The sequence below is a fragment of the Ambystoma mexicanum genome, chromosome 9 (genome assembly GCF_040938575.1).
Source record: "Ambystoma mexicanum isolate Mex_15411 chromosome 9, UKY_AmexF1_1, whole genome shotgun sequence".
In the NCBI taxonomy this organism is placed as follows: Eukaryota; Metazoa; Chordata; class Amphibia; order Caudata; family Ambystomatidae; genus Ambystoma; species Ambystoma mexicanum.
In genome coordinates this window covers 155,502,295-155,521,752 of record NC_090931.1, presented here as the reverse complement: position 1 = coordinate 155,521,752, position 19,458 = coordinate 155,502,295, and the positions used below count along the sequence as shown (strand labels likewise).

The 19,458-nt window shown below is 46.6% G+C and overlaps 1 protein-coding gene across 3 annotated transcripts in view; it reads left to right on the top strand.

The window, feature by feature from the left end:
- POU2F3 (POU class 2 homeobox 3) overlaps positions 1-19,458 on the top strand; it is a 316,144-nt gene that overhangs the window by 206,930 nt on the left and 89,756 nt on the right. For all 3 annotated transcript variants that reach the window (XM_069614340.1, XM_069614342.1, XM_069614341.1), the window contains one exon: positions 3,966-4,000. In XM_069614340.1, the coding sequence (XP_069470441.1) occupies positions 3,966-4,000 (35 nt within the window). The remainder of the gene's footprint in view (positions 1-3,965; positions 4,001-19,458) is intronic.

Genomic DNA, 19,458 nt, shown 5'->3' with positions numbered 1-19,458 from the left:
AATTTTGTCCATGGCCATGATACCAAAAAGGGGAAAGGAATGGTCCATGTATTTATCCCACATGTTGGGAGGCCGCTTCTACAAACCGCCTCCTTTTTAAGCTTTCTCGTAGTGACTTCAACAGGCATTTTACACCCATGGGGGTTGGGGGCTGGGGGGGTTACCCTGAACACCCTATGGAAAGCACCCCCAATTCCCTCCCCACCCCCAACCAGGTCTTTCATCTAGGCATCCTGCCCAAGTTGGTCAGGTTCCCCCTCACCCTCCAGGCTGCCATCTGCATCCATTTAACACAATGATGGAGGTAAAGGGGCAAACATACGTATTATACTGCTACACAAACAACATACCCCAAATTAGGTGACAACCTATAACATAACCTAAGTGCTAGTGAGCAGTGCTCCAATTCAGGGAAGAGCACTATTCTGGTTTGAAATGACAGGAATTGTGAAAAAAGCGCAACTTTGTGTTGTGCATCAATCTGATAGTTGGTTGAATTTTCCTATTGAGCTATCTGTTTGAATTTTCCTATTGAGCTATCTGTTTGAATTTTCCTATTGAGCTATCTGTTTGAATTTTCCTATTGAGCTATCGGGCAGAACAATTTTGTAATAAAAAAAAAATATATAATTTTTTTTTCAGGACACCCGTATTGTCCGCGGTCAGAACGAATACAACAGGGGTGCCTGCCACCTAAATAGATGCAACATTTAACCCATCGCTTACTTCCCCACCCTCCCCAAACTGTCTTACACGCCGACACACTTGACTAAATAGTATTTTTCCACCAAGTTTCGCCGTGTTGTCCCGCGGATGTCCGCAAATACAAGATGGCGGATGTGCCCAGAAAATCTGACGCACCACAAGCTCTCAACCACCCAATCAGCGAACGCGTCCAATGTCTGCGGACACGAATCACATCGCCCAGGCAATAAGGACCCTGTCCACGGAGTGAACAGGGAAGTGTGTCCGCGGACTGAACATAGATATCACTAATTTTTTGTTACCTACTTTTTGGTCATTTAAAAAAAAAAAAACTGGACGGATTTTCACCAAATTTGTAAAAGCCCGCTTTCGGGACCAAGCCGCTGCTTCTGGTCCAAATTTGGTGAAAATCCGTCCAGCGGTTTGGGCTGTAGGCGTGAGCAAAGTTTTTTTTTTTTCCCCATTCAGTCTATGGGAAAAAAAGTTTTGGGACCCCCTTATACCTTTGCCCCCCCGGACCAAACCTCACCAAACTTTGCAAAACCAGAGTGGGCCATATACTTTTTTTGCAAAGTTTGGTGAGGATTCGTCCAGGGAGAGCGAAGTTATAAGCCACCCAAAAAGGCCTCTTCCCATGGAAACAGCAACTTAACCATAACTACATGGCCACTACCGTGGCCATGATATATATATTATATAATTTCATTTTATTAATAAACCTCAATTTAAAAATAAATCAGTACTTCGTCACACATTGCATAATGTGTAGATTTGCAATCCAACCAGACAAAAAAGTACAAAGGGAAAAAGATATAATAAGCAGAAGTCAAGAACTACTTCTGCTGTACATCCATGCTAGGTGAAGTAGCAAGTCTAGCCTAGTGGTTGCGACTAAATCTGCATCCCCCATGTATGGCGCTTTTTTGCTTTCAACCCACCCCCAACCGACGCGACCCAACAATCCACTTGCTTGCACTGTGTGCCATGCGCTTCCCCCGTCCTTGCAACGCTGTGGACCATCCTTTGGAACGGTGGGCTCAGTTCTTCATGCCTGTAGGATAGTGAGGCAAGAATATGCTATTCAATCGGCCTAAAATCTACCCCTACAGGAGTAATGAAGCGAGGTCAATTTCCATAAAGTGAGGTTTGGGTGATCATTCCGTACGCCGAGATCAAGTTCATTTGAACAGGGGTCTGCAGCCTTTGGCTCTTAAGTTTTTGGACTACAACATCCATCAGCACCAGCCAGCATAGTCCATTGTGAGGGATCATGGGAGTCCTAGTACAAAACATCTGGCGAATTGTGTTGCAGCCCCCTCCCTGCTTGAGTCACTTGTTTTTTCGGACGAGTTTGGGGCAAAGAGCGGACTTGGGGACATAATGTTTATAGCCATTGGCGATTAAGGAGAACTTTAAAATATGGCGGTTGGCTGTGTTTTTAGCAGTAAGCTGGCAATCTAATATTTGGGGGTTGTTATAAGCTGGCAAGGACGATCCTTCGGGTACTGAGCTTGCATTCTGGAGTAATGGTTTTAATCGGTCAACCCCTGCAAAGCTGACGGGAGATGCAAACTGAAGCCTAATTTGCCTAGTTTGTGGTTCGATTCGCTTCGAACCAGTTCACTGCGAAGCAGTTCAAACAATAGCTACCCATTGATTTGAATAAAGGCCTAAAATCAGAATTAAATGGATCGTTACAACTCTGTCCGATTTGAGCTGGGATGATACAACGTGTACTTTTGTGTATCTGATCAAATGGGGGCTTAATCTTTCTAAACACAGACTGGAATCACTGGCACTAATTGAAACCTTTCTGTTTTGGGATGCATGTGAACCTGATTTGAGATGGTTCATCCACCTTTAGTATACGCGTGTATGATGTGACCCTGGATGAAAGGACTGGTTTAATTCTCCCACTCTTTAGATTGGAAAGCCGCTCTAAATTAGGTTGATGTGAAGTGGGATCCCTTTTTCTGATGGAGCCATTCTCTGTGAATTTACTTCCTGCCTGGGCTAGTCTACTGTTTGGATGGTTTGGTTCATGTAAAATGAGCAATTTTAACATGATGCTGATGTATGGCAAATGGTCATACACCCTATCGAGACGTATGACTTGTCGCATTTGCATGAATGCTTAATGATTGCAAAAGGTGAGAATTTTAAAGCATCCTATTTAATATTGCAAGCAAAGTTAATATCAATTAATTTACATGTTTTTTTTATTTTTATATTGGCCTTTTTTACTTTATACCCTGCTTCTTCTGGGTTGGAAGCGAAGGTAGAGCCTACCCATGTAACCCCTAATTTGCGACCGACCAAAAGACCACAACCTCATCGAGTTCGATCTGACCTGACCCTACCTTTGGAAAGAGAGCGAGAACGTCTCACCGACGAGAACTCGTCACGCTCTCGGTTGCTAGGGATTAAGGGTTTCGGTAGATTTGCATGGAGGCGGCTTTGCATATTCCAGGGGGAATATTTACATTCTTCGGTTGGAACAGGGCATGCGCTGGGGTGGTAGGGTGATGGATGGAGGGTTCTTCCAAGATGCAAATAAGGTTTATTATTTTAGTCCTGTTACAGGCAGCTTAACAAAGGCTTTTGGTCAAGGGAGCAATTCTTTGACTAAGAAGCACCTGTGATGCCCTCCTCCATTTTTGTGTGTGTGTGTGTGTGTGTGTGTGTGTTCAGTCCCACAGTGCTATCCGTTCCGACTGTACACATTCTGTCAAAAGCTACCTGTTTTGAGTAGTTTATAAAAATAAACTAAATGTGTGTGTACGTTGGGAGCATGTAGACACATTTGGATCTGTGCTTGGATATGACTAAGTTATTGGTGCAGAGACTCGCGCAGGCGGGTTGCTGCTGCCACACACATCAGGACCTGTAACAATCCTGAACAACATATTATGAAGCCAAACAATCCAGCTGAACAAAATGCCAAAATAACTTGAGTAGGAGCCCAGGGGCAGGTTAACCGCTACAACACACTAGAACCTTGAATTTCATATAATTTGTAGCCTAGAGAAAGACCTATAGGTCTTTCTCTAGGCTACAATCCTGCAGGGTCGAAACACGTGTCGGCTTTAGAGGCTCTGTAAAATAATAAACCTTCCATTGCCTGTAGGATCACATTGCAAGAATCTCTATTTCAATGGATTGCTGGCACTTCTTTACTGAAATTAATAGAAGTAGAGCTTGTGCATCTATAACCAAATTTAAAAAATAACCTGACTTTTTGTTTATCTCCTTTCATTCAGGGAGTGACAGAAATGGGCTGGACTTCAGCAGGCAGGTGAGTTACTACTAGGTCCCCACAATGGAAGTTTATACAAGAGTCCCTGTGTCTGTTACATAACCATGGTTTTGGGTGTTTCTTCAATCCATGCCCACTGTAGGATTGCATGTGCTCATCTGAATGCGATTAAGTGTTTTTTTTTTTTTTAACCTCTTCCCCCCGACCACCCCATACCACCTCCAAAATCGATTAACACTTGGTCATTGATGCCAAGATTAAAATATTGAGTGTGTATTCGAAAACGCGGTTGACCACCTAGCACGAATCTGCTTGGATAAATGGGAGAGACCATGCAAAGTTTGTATGGATTGTGCGGTTGGTGTGGAGGACCGGGTGGAGGTCAGAGGTGGGGTAGCTCAATAAGTCCCCAGGACTAGCTGCACCAGAACCTTTAAATGAGCTGTTGGTCTGAATTGTACTAAAAAAAAAATCTGCCTGCCTGCCCCGATTCCAGAGCATTTGACCTGGAGCAAATGTCCGATGGTCCCAAGCATCTGATTTGCCAAGACTGGCTTGTACCTGATTCACAAAGGCTACATTTGGAGCAAATCTGAGAAATACTTTAAGAATCACATTTGCGAATGAGGATCTCTGGGATGCTCCAGGCATCTCCAGATTTGCTCCTTTCTGCCTTTGTGAGTGAGGTGCACGGCCGGGAGCATTTCGGATTTGCACCTGCTACATCTCCGGTTTGTTCCAGTGCAAATCTTTGAGCATCTGGTCCAATGTCTCCAAAGATAACGTCCACACAGGGCAAACAAACCCGACTTGAACTCTCCTGCCCCCCGACTGTACTCGTGCCTGGAAACGTGACTAGACGCGTGGGTTCTATAGGCTGAGTAGTGTGGGTTCACTTTGCTTCTCTTACCAGATCCCTACCTAAGTAATAAATCACAGACAACTTGTGTATGGAAAAGTTGTAGGCCGTAGGCATTTTATTTTCTTACAGAAAATACAACACAACAAAAATAATTACACAGCCATATGCTTTTGGGCACATTGTGTCCAGTTCCGAAGCTGCCCAAGGCTCCTCCTGAGTCCTTGTTATCCCTGAGCCTTCGTTCCTGGGCACATGCCGCCTACAACGTGTCTTGGACCGTGTACCGAAAGAGTACTCAGCGTTTTTCTTCTGCCTGTTCCTTCTTTTCTTGGACCATGTACCGAAAGAGTACTCAGCGTTCTTACTCCTGCTCGCTCCTTTTTTGGACCGTGTACCGAGAGAGTACTCGGCGTACTGGCTCCTGCATGCACGTTTTTCCTTCCCCCTTCTACAAGAGCCTACCCGAGAGAGGTGAGCTCTTACCTGGTTTGTGCCGCCTCTCCTTTTCCAGGCTTACTTGTACCCCCCTGGCCTTTTGTTCCTTCCTGGGGGCGGCCGGGTTACCCCCTGACCGCTTGCTGTTAGAATTCGCACCTTCCCAGGTGCTGTTTCCTGCCCTTCCTGGGCTTTTGTTTCTTGTGGCGCCATTTGGACGCCCCTCCCTACGCACGCCGTTTTCCCCCACCCCGCGCCTAAACTCCCAGACCCTCTATCGTCCCGCATTTCATGCGGCCCGGGGCCTGGGTCACCTTTGGTGGTTTTGGGAATTGACAGGTAGAACGGTTTCAGCCAGCAATGATGACACCATATGTGTTAAAGGGGCAGTTGCAGGGAGGGACAGAGCCCCCCGCCCCCAAAGCCTGAAAGCCTCTTCATGACAGGTGTTACTATGGCAGTGTCCCATTTGACACTGTTGTCGTTGCTGGGACAGTGGCCGGCTTTGCACTCGTTCCGTCTGTGACGTTCTTCTCCCCGAGCCCCCGACACACCTGCATCGCAAATGGCAAAATGGAGGCTGTCTGAAGCACTCGTCTTTCTACCGACACCGGAATTGGGCAAGGCGACACATGTGGTCTTTGCATCCGTATTTCTAATGGTGTCCCCAGCAATTCCCAAATATGGCTGCTCCTGACCCCCCTTCAGATGCTTGGCCCAGAGCGAGCGCTGGGACTTCATCCAGCAGAGAAGGAGTCCATGCACCTGCCCCAGAACTCGTGCAATTCCTTTCCCTGCACCGGTGCCACCATGGCCGTAATTTTAGGGGGAGACGGGGGTGTTTGTCCCCCGCACCAACTTTCATGGCACACCATTTTGTCCCCATTAATTTGGCTTGGGCACCTTTTCTTCAAATGTCATGTTCCCCCCGCCTCCCCCCCAACATTTTCAGCAAAGTTACTCCACTGGGTGCCACAACCACCAGATGTGATGGGTCCCCTGGCTCTACAGCCATTCCTCCATGCCCGTCAGAAAGCTAGCCGTCTGACACGCGTGTGTACTTGCGGTTTAATGAACCATCGTGACGTCCTAGCATGACGTGGCTTTGACATGCTGTCATGTCATGATCTGCAGATGTGTCAGTCACCGCATGCGGGAGAGGGCTGGTCCCCCCCCCCCCCGCAAGTCCTGTTAATCAAGGATCCGGCGGATGGTTCCTGCCCATCAAAGGAAGATTTGCATTTCCATCTGCTCCAACGACTAGTGCACGATCATGTGCTTTTTGTAGGACTGATTCCCAGGCAGCTGGCATATTTCCAGGGGGGGGCTCGGGGGTTCTTTGGTACTTGCATGATGGTTTAGCTTGCGTTGCATTCAGTTTCAAGAAGGTGTTTTTTTAGACTGTTGGTCGGTGAGCTCCGCTAACGTGTCACGTTGTTGTAGCGCTGGTTGAAAAACGTGTACACTGTGTGATACTTGAGCAGGGGTGGGGGGAGGACGAGGAGGGGGGGGTGACATGGACCATGTCAACCTGGGTTTCCTTTACTAGAAGGCTCAACCGCCCCCCAACTCCCATCCTTGACATGGCTGTTCATGTAAAAAAAAGAAAGTGGTAGGATTGTGACAAATCAACTTCCGGGGCACCAGTGGTCATGGGATGAATATCGATTTCTAAACCATCAATCAGCCCCACACCTCTAGTACACCACAAGGGATCCGAACAGATTAGAAACACACGTACATAATAAACCTCCTTGTCCAATTTTGGTAACTTGGACGGAACGGCAGGCTTATCTACCGTTGGTTAGTTGCAACACAGCAAAAATACAATTGTTACCCAATGATAAAACGGACAGTCCAGTGAAGGTTGTATACACATCTACTTTATTATTGCAACAGACTGTTCTAGCACAGTACAAAATACAACCCGCCCTGTAAAGGGACACAGACCGTTTCACGAAACAAAGGGATGCACTCTGGATACTGACAGGAGGGTAGTCCGTATAGCATCAGTCTTAACTGTTCAAGGTGATTTGGTTTCAGCACGAAGGGAGCAATGTGTCGTAAATGTCACTAGGGGCCTTTGGAGAAGGACTAGAGGAACAGAACCCCAATGTAACTGCTGTTGGAGATGATCTTGATGCTAGACGGCATGAGTAAGTTCCAGGGTGTTTTGCAGCTCCTGCGACAGAGTTAAAGACAGTACACAGCTGTTGTTATCGGGCAGCAAGCAGTGCGGCAAGCGAGGCTGGAAGGACGGCTGCAGGCTGGTCTACACAGCAGCTCAGGGTCAATTGTTGTCTCTGTGCTGGTTGGCGGGTCTGGAACGCTGGTTGGGGCGTCTCGGACGGCTTTAGCGATTGCGCCATGTCAACAGTCAGCCAGTTGCAGCTCGAGGAGCTTGACTGCCTCGAAAGTCCTTAAAATATGGATGCTGGTTGATGCTTGTCGTGGCACTCCTCATAGCTTCTTCGCAGGACTCATGTCCTTTAAGGTGGATGGCCCAAAGCTGAGGAGAATGTTTTCAGACAACAGCCTTGTCCTTTGTTCAGAGACTGACACTTCCCACCTATCGGGGCATGCTGGGTAAGGGTTCCGGGGCTGCTTGATTGGTCATGAGTCTGGTATCTCCCTCTGTTCCCTGGGAGATGTTTGGGGGAGGGATCTTGCTTCCCTGTTGGAAATCCTGGCCTTCCTTCACTGGTGTAAGCTGTAAGGCAGACTGTACCTTCAGCCAGGTTCCAAATGTGTCCTTATCAGAGGTGTTGTTAGGTCTGGACAAGATCTGGGGCTACACTAATGTTGGGACTGTCAAGACTCGGGGCTAGCTAGTCTTTTGGTTATAGCCTCGGATAGAAGCTTATGAGCTACAACCGAAAGACCCACAGATATAGCCCCCTTCCCCCCCGCAGCAACGCCTCTGCTTCTTACTCCTTTCAAAGTCATCAGATGATTTCCCAAAAGAGGGGCTCAACCCTCTTTTAAAGCCAAATGGGGCCCAGTGATTGGTGCAGGCTAAGCCCACTCGACCAATCCTTGGTCCCCGCCAACAATCTTCTGTTATGCATGATGTCAAAACCAGAGTGCTTTGCAACAGGAAAGGTAAGGGGTAACAACATGTACTACGAAGTCCCACCCATCTTCCTGTCTGTTGTGGATCAAAGTGTCTCTCTGGTTAATTGAGCTCTCTGGGACTCCTGATCAAAGCACAGGTCTCCCTTGAAGTTTGGAGTGAGAAGAGACATTCTGTCTCCATCAAATCACATAGTGTAAAATGGGGGGGGTACCTGGCTATTCCCTGATCGCTCCACGTAATACAGATTTTTATATAACAAATGATCGGGGTGAGCCCAGTTATACCCAAAAAAAAAAACGATTTAATCAACATCACATATTACATTTCATATATATCAGTGATTACCAGAGGTAAGTGAACCCAACACATTCCTAACAAACATACATACACATTTTGTCATAGTAACCATTGGTACATCTTTGCAATAGCAAATATTTATTCAGTACATTCCTTTATAATTGAAAAGGAATTTGTATTCATATTGGTTTAAATAACAAATAAGTGCCTGGTGTGTGTAACAGACACTGTTTATTCTAAAAAGTCTACACAACTGTGTTTCAGCCTTTAGCCTATTCAGGTGGCTGTAAGGAGGACAGCCTTCATCGGGACAGGGAATTACAATCTGTGCTCAGACGAACTCTCTCCTGTGGTGGAATTCTATAAAAACAAATGTGGAGTGCCAAGTGCGGGACCTGGTCGGGATAAACACATAGTAAGCTCCAATGGTAGCTAGAACAGTGTCCCTGCATGGGGAATTTACTGTGTCTCAGTTAATGTAGCACGTAAATTCAATGATGATGATGATCCCGCAGTTGTAGCTGCGGCAATAACGATCCACCATGGGTGGATGAATGATCAGACTGTAGTGGTCCGCGGTCGAGACCTATACGTGAGAAACAAGCTGTCACTATTGGACCCTACCTCACGCAAAAACCCCCTTCTGTTCAGGCATCCCTGGGGAATGGACAAACTTGCCCCACTTTTGAGTAGTCTCTCAAACACTGTATAATTTCAGCGCCCTGTTGCAGGGTCTAGAGATCCCTCTTTCCTCTTCTAGTCTGCAAACCTGTTGAGAGGATTATGCAGTATGTGAGACAGTGGCTAAACACTGTGCTATAAGCATCACCCAATCAAATATAAGCTCTGGAGTAGCATATGTGGATGACGGAGAGTACACTCGCAAAAATGCCACATAGATTTGAGGTGTGGGCCTCTTTTTATGCTGCACGCACACCACCCCCTGATGAGCAATGGGGTGTGCGCAAGCATCCTTGGGGGGGGGGGGGGCACTCGCTAACCAGGACTATCTGCGGTCTTCCTCCCGTGCAATCTGAACTCTGTCGCCAACCTGAATTTGGTCTTACCTGGGTGCATAGTTGAGCCTAACTTCTTGGAACGCCGGAGATCCTGGCCTGAGTGTTCGGCACGGTCACTGTGTTTGTAACGCAAATGGCCTCATTCATAAGACCACACACAGGCTCTAAATATATTGGAGACTATAGTGGTTGGGGAATTGCACATTCCGGTGACTATGAATGTTGAAACCCTCTACACCTCTATTCACCAAACCGAATGTCTCGAAGTATTAGGTGTTTATTTTGACAAACGAGATGACAGTAAACCTGTTCTTACCAATTTTAGAATGTAGACAATTTTTTCTTCTGTTCAAGAATACTTTATTCAAACAGATTAAAGGTGTGAGCATGGGTGCTACTTTCTCACCAGACATAGCCAACTTTTTCATGCAGACTACGAAACGAATCGCATCTACGCTGATATTAACCAACACAAGCTTGGTATCCAGGTGTGGCAGCGATATACAGACAATGTGCTTCTCATCTGGACAGGCACAGAGGACCAACTTATGACGTTCTTTGAGTGACTCAATCTATGCAACAGTCACATCAAATTCACAATGACATGGGATCACCACACCATAGACTTGCTTGAACCTACACATTTATAAATCGGGCAGAGGTCTAAACTGAACTTTTTTTTAAAAAAAATGGACCGTAGTCTTTTACACTACGACAGTTACCATCCAGCAGGTCTTGAAGAAAACCTGCCCTATGGACAATTCCTGAGAAATCAGAGAAATTGTGCGGACCATAAAACATTCAGAATGATTACGACGACGCCTACTCCAAATAATTTATCCTAAAAAAAAAAAGAACTACTCGCAAAAGGGCAGCCACCACTCCCAGCAAAGCCTGCCTCATGACCAAATTTGAAGGAACCATTGAAGAGACTGGTCTGTGTAACCATATTCAGCCCGATCAGCAATATTTTGAAGAGCACTATTAATAATAAACACTGGCATCTCATAAAGAACACTGGTACTATGTCGAAGAAACCAGTTTTTGTCTTTAAAAAGAACAGGAACTTAAGAGATCATCTAGTTAATGCCTACCACGATCCCAGGACATAGCCATCACTGGAGAGATCATGGGGACTACCAGTAAAAAGGACACCACGTGTGGGAAGTGTGTAGCATGCCAGTATACCAAGACAAAACTTTCATTTAACCACAGAAATGTCCACTGTACCTCAAGTGACGCACCAACTGCAATAGTAGAATGGTAGTATGTCATTCTATGCCCATGTGATCTCATCTCTGTCGTAAAAACGAAAAGACCCATCAAACAAATCTGAGCATCGCTCATGCATCCGCCATCTAGTAGCAGACAAACCCCTTGTGGATCACTTCAGACAACTCAAACACTCGGATCGTGATCTGAAGTGGTTTGTCCTCCAAACTGTTGGCTTCAGCAAAAGAGGCGGTGATGGTGGAAAAAAGGCTAGGTGAATTAGAACCTATGGATTTCCATATTGGACAGTGTCCGTCATGGTCTGAATGTAGCCATAGAGTGGAACGGATTGTTTAACCCATAACCAGTTGATTCCATTATACTACATGACCCTACATTGCGTTAAACAACTGGGGGGCAAAAAACATTGATGTCAACGTTCACCATGTGGTCATATGATGGGCATTTGATGGAAGTAGCAGTAACGTTTTGACTCCGTCTCATGTTGGTTTCGCAGCCACATGTTTCTAATAGCAAGTATGAGATGCATGGTCACAGATCAAAATGGAGAAAAGAGTACTGCATGCAAATTGTGTCTAAGAAAACATTGTATTCTCCTCAGTGTTCTGAGATGAACCAGACAAAGTCACTCTGTATATAGACGAGCATAATTTTGCTTTTGTTATTCTTTGTGGACATTGAAGCGAGGGGGTAATGTACACTGTGGGGACTCAGTGTGCCTAAGTGATTTACTATTTTAATAGTCGTACTCGTGTGAGACCACGGGCAACCACCAGATGCACCACTGGGGTATCACTTGATAACATCTATATGGGGAGTGATCTCGCAGTCAAACTCCATTCACCTCAGGACCGGTAGAGGTCAATTAGATGCAGACCTGTTTAGTTTAGGTGTAACTACGAACAGTGTGAAATACATGTGTCGGTGCTGACACTGATTTTGATTTCATTTTTCATCAAAATATTTTTACATCGAAATTCATGGCATGCAGATGCTGGGCCGCACATCTCGGTGACAGTCAATTTAAGACCGGACCAAGTTGCATATGCACCTACTTTACTGGCTCCTTTTTTTTTGTTTGTTTGTTTTTTTTTTTTACAAATCGCAGAGATCTAAATCTTTTTCTTTAAATGGATTAAATGAGGAGTACTATTCAACAGAAGCTGGTCTGTAGTAGATGGTGCACTTTTACACCGCAGTGACAGTTTATCTAGCACTCACGGCAGCGGTCCACCGCAAGATAGCCGCCTTCGGGATAAATTTACAGACCACACACTACGTGGACGTCTGGTTGCCATGATGCCCTACTAGGAAGCTAGAGTCCCTGGTGTGCCATTACCATGATGCCTGCCCTGCTTGGAAGTAACAAACCCGGCCAGCAGTGTGCTGCAACCACAGTGTCTGCGTCGAACATTTGGGTCAGGATCTCCCCGGTTCCAAGAAGTTAGGCTCATTTAGGCACCCAGGTAAAACCAATTCAGGTTGGCAACAGAGTTCAGATTGCACAGGAGGAAGACCGTCCTGATTATGGAGCGGCCCCAAGGAGACTCTTGCACAACCCATTGCTTATCAGGGGGTGGTATGCGCGCAGCATAAGAGGGCTACACCTCGCGTCTGTGGCATTTTTTGCAGGTGGACCCTCTCATCCACATATGCTACTCCAGAACTTATTTGAATGGGTGATGTTTATAGCATGGTATTTAGACGCTGTCTCACATACTGCATAATCCTCTCAACAGGTTTGCAGACTAGAAGAGGAAATGGGGGATCGCTAGATCCTGCAACGGGGCGCTGAAATTATACAGTGTTTGGGAGACTACTCAAAAGTGGGGCAAGTTTGTCCATTCCCAGGGATGCCTGAACAGAAGGGGGTTTTTGCGTGAGGTAGGGCCCAATAGTGACAGCCTGTTTCTCACCTATAGGTCGTGACCTCGGACCACTGCAGTCTGATCATTCATCCACCCGTGGTGGATCGTTATTGCCGCAGCTACGAGTGCGGTATCATCATCATCATTGAATTGACGTGCTACATTAACTGAGACACAGTAAGTTCCCCATGCAGGGACACTGTTCTAGCTACCATTAGAGCTTACTATGTTCCCGACCAGGTCCCGCACTTGGCACTCTACATTTGTTTTTATAAAATTCCACCACAGGAGAGAGTTGGTCAGAGCCCAGATACAAGTTCCTTTTCAATTTGTACTGATGAAATATTTGATATTCCAAAGATGTACTAATGGTTAATATCACAAAATGTTTTGTTTATTATTGGCAATATATTGGGTTCACTTGCCTGTGGTAATCACTGATATATATGATATTCAATAGGTTATGTTGATGTTTTAAGTAGAATTATTGTTTTTTTATTTATTTTTTGTAATAACCGGGCTCCATCAAATCGCATACTACTTCCCTCTGAAAGGGGGTCACCCTGAAGGGGTTGCCTACTGTGAACAATTGTCCCAGAGATGACATTCACTGCCCTTCATACAGAGTGGTGGGGGAGCTAGCTTCAAGCTGACACGTTGCATATCAAAAAGGTGTTGGGGTTTCCTGCCCTTTGTTAGTTCTATGAACGGCCTCTTCGCAGGCCAGCTTCAATTAACTCCTCATTATGCTCTGCCACCCCACAGAACATAACAATAGGCAGGGTAGATCCATGGAGCCTTTGATATTTTAATTAAGCTGGCCCTGGCCGGAAGAAGGGTTGCCTTCCCCCTTCTTGAGATGCTTTGATGTACCTGTTGCTGTCACATTCTAGCTGAGCATGACAGGAGGACGGCACCGGTAGGCTCTGTGCCCCAGAGTACCGTTGACTGTTTGTTCTGCGGTGAGAATTGGGAAATGTGTGCGGATTAGCCCCACACATTTCCCAGAGGTTTATCTACCAACGTTCAGTGTCTTAAAAAAATAAATATCAAAAAAGCCCAGGCGAGTGCACACCCCCTTTGTGGATAGTCTAATTCTTCACAAGGATCCCTGTTAATTAAATTTGTATATCCCCTTCCCCAAATCTAGGATCTGGAGTGGGTGGGAATTCCTGCCTGTGCAGCTTTTGGCATCTCTTAACTGAACACTAGTCCCTTTATCTGTTGCCTAGTACCCGCATCATGCTAGACTGTCTCAAGCATGTCATTGGTTATCTAGATGTCACTTAAGTCGGGCGCAGTCTCTTTTACATTTGTTTTAACTGTGAGAGTAGGATTGTTTCAATTTTAGGGATTATGCCATGCCCCCTTTCCATTGTAAACTTCTCAGGCCAACCTTTACTCAGTAGGCATCTTGCTTTGGAGGTCTTTATTAAAACAGTAATGGCTGAATAATCCCAACTTTGAGGGCTGGAGTATAAAGTCAAAAGCGCCCTACCATAGTCCAAGGCAAGTTGCAGAAGCGTGGACAGGGTAGGGCTTGGTCGGACAAGACGCACTCGAAATATGCAAATGCCCACGCAGCAGCATGTGGGCATTTACAGATGTTGATGTCACTGAGGTGTGCCCAACTTCTTTAGCTTCAGTGCCCAAATGTTAGACCATCATGGCTACGCCTCTGGCAGGTTGCATTGGAGCAATACCTGTCGGAAAGGTCACCAGGCCCCTGTTGTAATGTAGTCTTGTCCAGCCACTGGCCTGGATGTTTCTGTAGAATGTTGGTGCATGAATGCAGCTCAGGAGAATGTTGGGTGGATCTGTATGTGACTGTTCTGTGAGTGTCAGTTGGGCGCCTGAGATGGGTTGAATGGATGGCCGGTGGGTCTGCTCCTTTGTTAGTGATATTTATGCCTTCCTATGTTCCTGTCCATGTCTACGCGTGCTGTAAATACATGAAGAGTAACTGGAGTATTGTACAGATTGTACTTATGTGAATAAAGCCTACCGGGAACCAAACCTAGACTATAGCTGGTCTGTACTTCAGTGTGCATCCTGAATGTCTAGCATAAGGCTTTACAACAGCCCCCGCCCCCTTCTGCTTCCTTAACTAATTCCTTGAAGAGCAAGCGGGTAAAAACAGTTTTCGATGGAGTCGTAGAGTCTGTACATTAGCACTGGTGGAGAGCGCCTGGGCAATCGTGGCCAGTAACAAGAGTGTAATCTGCCCATAACCTCCCGTGTTCTCTTGGCCAACTTTGCCTCTCTTGGGGAGGGGGGGGGGGGTCCAGTCTTTATTTTATTTATTTTATGATCTGTGCCACTGTCCCGTTTGCTACCCGAGTCTCGCAAACCAGTCCGCACGACTCATGAATTGCCCACCACACACTACAGTAGCCTTTGGTCAGGCTTCATAGGCTTGGGCTGGCAGGCCATTGGCAGCCTTGTCCACCCTAAACGTGGGGCTTACCACTTTACTAATCCCGAGAGAGACTCTGGTTCCCCACATGAGTCTTGAGTGGTAGCTTCTGCGGTGTTCAGTGTTGCTGCTTGGAAAGGAAGAGGTTGGTATGACCTGAGAGCAACATAGGGTGAGAAGTCCTTGCAGAACCTTAGGAGCATGGCCATCAGCAAGGGGCTGCTCAGAAGCCCTAGTTTCTTGTGGGGTTTGGAAGAGCAGGACTCGCCACACATTGGTGAGCCCAGGAGGTGTTCTGTGTGGCAAGGTCTCTCGCAGAACTTGGCAGCAGGGCAGTAGTTGGAATCGGAGGGGGACTGGACCAGCAGGGTCGGTGGTGATCGGATCACAGGAACAGTTGTGGAGCTACCAGATATTTGGGTACACCCTCCCTTTCATTGGGTCCAGACTTTTGCATGCTCTCTAATGAGACTCCAACCTATTTTGGTCGGCGCCATGTTTTTGGTCAGGCTCATGTTTTTTCCACTTCCTGTGTGGCAGTATATTTAGACCCTTAGCAAATATTTCTGCTAGACCCTCCACCGGTCTCAATGTCTGCACCCATCCCATGCTCTACCCTGGCACAGATACTGCCCTCTAGCAGCTCTCCCTCTGAGTAAGCTCTGCCTATTTCCATCCAGGGGTGTTAAGGCTGGGTCTTGACGCATGCACCTCAAATTCCAGGAATTGTTCCTTTTCTTCCAACCTCCACCAGTAATGTTTCATTTTTGATTGACCCTGTGCTGCCATTGTCCGTGAATGCACCCTCTCCGCTCAGCCCAAGCGCCTTCTACAAATGCAGTTCTGGTACGATACCCCCTTCCCCCCCCCCCCCCCCACAATGTCTTTTTAAGCTCTCCCATGGATCTTCAAACCTTTGGCTGTCCAGATGTCTTGCACTACAAATTCCATCAGCCTTAACCAGCATAGCCAATAGTGGTGATCATGGTAGTCGTAGTCCAAAAGATCTGGATATCTCATGATATGGCAACTTCGCAGAATCTTCTCCAACCCTTACACATTGAGCTTTAACTGCAGGAATCTACGCTTTAACATTTTTTATATATATAGGTATTTCAATTGCAGTTTGTGCAGAACACAGCAGCTGTTAGACAGTTATGGCGTATGTCGCTCGATTCCCAACACTTCTTGCATGAAGCAAAGCCCAAGATGAGACTAGAAGGCTTGCAATCGGGGCCGGCCCTAGGATTTGCAGGGGCCAAGTGCGGCAAATTAAGTGCATGGCCCCTTAAATTGCATTTGATAACAGGAAGTGACATACGTATGTAGGCAGCAGCGAAAACATGGTACATATATATATAAATAAGCCAAGAGGAGAATTGCCAAGAACTACACTAGCGAAGAATAAAAGGAGCCCATTGTTTAAGCCCAAGAATTTATAATTAAATATTCCAAAGAAAACTAAATCCAAACATGAGACGTGCGCTTTAATGGCACTTTTATGTGTTCTTGTGGGTAAGCGTCTGCATTGGAAACATGACATCCTGGTGTGAAATCCTAGTAGCTGAACATTTAAGCAAACTTTTTTAAAATGCTGGCCTCAAAAACACAGAACTGGGGTTGCGTCTAACTGTTGAAAAAAAGAGGGCGGACGTTGTCCACCCTCCTGTATTGACGTGTACCCTGAAGGCCAGAACCAGAGAAAATATCCTCCACCCACCGCCCCCCGTCTCCAGGGTGACATCCTCTGTCACATCCTTGGTAAATATTCATGGCTCACTTGCAGGCTTCATATAAAATGTGAGGGAAATGTTACGTTCTACTGTGGAAATAAGGCAAATGGCTAAAACGGTTTTGTGCAAGATGTTTAATTGTTCTGGAGGAAGGCACAGATTGTAGGCAGCTAACTGCTGTGTTTGATGTACTTTCAAAATAAAAATGCCCCTTTGCAGTTCATAACACGACAATCTTCTCGTAAACAGGCCTGCAACAGTAAATCGCACCCACTTTAAACACTCTGCTTTAAGAAAGTTATAGGAAGTGCTCGTGAGGCCTGCAGTGCCTGTTGGGGCTCTGGGAGTGGAGGGAGGGTTGGGGTTGTTTCTCCAGAGCCGCAACAGGAGATTGACTGGTGACCAGTTGCTTCACCAGAAGAAATATAAAATGGAGCCAAGCCTCGAGGGGAGAACAGCCGCTTTAAGCTCCCCCCTTCATTATGCGTTCTGCAATGTGTGCTGCCCGTGAGCTCAGAGCAGGGCCGGATTTAGGGCAAGGTGGAACGGGCAACTGCCCGGGGCATCATTAGCCCCCTGCCACGCCCGCTCGTGGGAGTCTTTAAAGGGCTCCGCCGAGCTGGTGTAATGGGAGAAGGTGCGGCAGGCGCCCTTTTGCTAATAAATGCGCCTGTAACAATAGCATCAGCACCCTGTTCACATGAATAGCTCCTCGCTCCGAGGCGGGAACTATGCGGTTTACATTGGAATAGGACGCTCATGCATTGGCATGAACGTCCTATCCCAATGATTAGCTCCCTGCGAGGCGCCGGAGCAGGGAGGTTGAAAGAAAATGTGGCGCATCTCCCCCCCCCCCCCCATGTTGACCAGTTCGCCCATGGCCTGCTGGCACTAAGTCTGGCCCTGGCTCACAGTGCACTGCAGCAAGTACTCTGAGCACACGGCCCATGCTGCAGCCTGCAAGAGGAGGGAGTCCACAGCACCCTCAGTGCGGGGCCCTAGCAGGGCCGGGGCCAAGCACAGCTCCACACGCCTAGTGCCGGCCCTGCTTGCAATTGCAACCACTGGAATTCCTCATAGCAACCCCCAGAACATCGTATTTCAGCCTGACCTGTCTAGTTCATTCTTGCCTCACACAGAAGGGTTGCAACTAGCTGCTCGGTCTGGATGGGTCCTTTTGTGTTGGGATTTGAATATGAACTTTTACCTTCTGTAATGGGGATGTTAGTAGAGTGACCCCAGAGCAATGTCAGTTTTGATTCACAACCTTGCAGCCACCTTCTATTTTACACCTGAAAACTGAACATTTTTTCCTTAATTTCAGTAACTGTGTAAAATACACACAACACTGGTTGGACAGCACTTGTCTATTGGCGGTGTTGACTGCGTTGCAATAGGTGTGGCTCACTTGCATCAGGTCTTGGGTCTACACCTGGAGTTATTTTTAGATTTGCTACAACACACGCTTGTACTTGTTTTTTTTTTTTAATAGGGATATTTTGAATAGGTTTGTTTTATCTGTATGTGCTCTAATATGTTTCATAGATATGTTGATCGCCTATTTCCATGGGCTTGACTTTGGGATATAACCGGGTTATTGGTATAGCGCTTGTGTCCGAGTACCCCATGAACAGAGGCGCATTGAAAGACTCATTTGCAATGTTTGCTCAAATAATTGACCATGGTTGTCCAACACGTGGGGCCTGAAGCAAATGTAGTTGGGCCCTCTGCAGTGACATTAATATCTGTAAATGCACACACAGCGCTGTGGAGTGGGCGTTTACAGATTTTGAGTGGGCCTTAACCGCTCAGGCCCTGTCTATGCCTCTGCCCAAAAACCAGCAATGCTGTGCAGGCTCTTCCTGCGAAGCTTTAAAGATTCCATGTTTCCAAGAATCTTCCTTTTGGATCAGAAAACTCAAATCGAGGAAGAGCCAGAGGCTCCCCCTCACGACGCAGGGTGCATGGGATCTCCTGGTTACGCAGAGCTTCCAGGTCCTAGGAGTCACGTACCAGATCACACGGCTCCAGGATTTTCAAAGAGCTATTCAGGAAGGGCAATTTTCAAATTCTCACACACGTGATCATTGGCTTGGCGGCATCATGTGGGCTTGTGCAGAAGCTCAACACAAGTCTTACACTTTTGCTCAATCGGGCAGGTGTTGATTATGTGAGCAAGCATTGCAAATGAGGCTTTCAATTAGTGATTCTGACTTAAAGGGATGGCAGTAAAAACCAGTAACGTGATAACGATGCGTGTAATTGAGATAGCCTGACCAAGAGTGAATGAATAGATGTGCTTTGCCTCAATTTCACATCAGGGCTCCACCTCCAGTCGCTAATTCCAAATTGCATGCAGCAGTGCTCCATTGAATTTTAATTGTTGTTTTATGACTCGCTTAAATGCCAGAGGTTAGTTTCTAAGGGCAGGATCGGGATTCAAACCTGTGGTGCACTGCGTTGTCTTGCTTCCAAGACAAACTCATTGCCCCATAGCTATACCCCCTCTTCTACGCCTGCATTATGGGGTAGACATATTGGGAAAACAAAAGTAACCA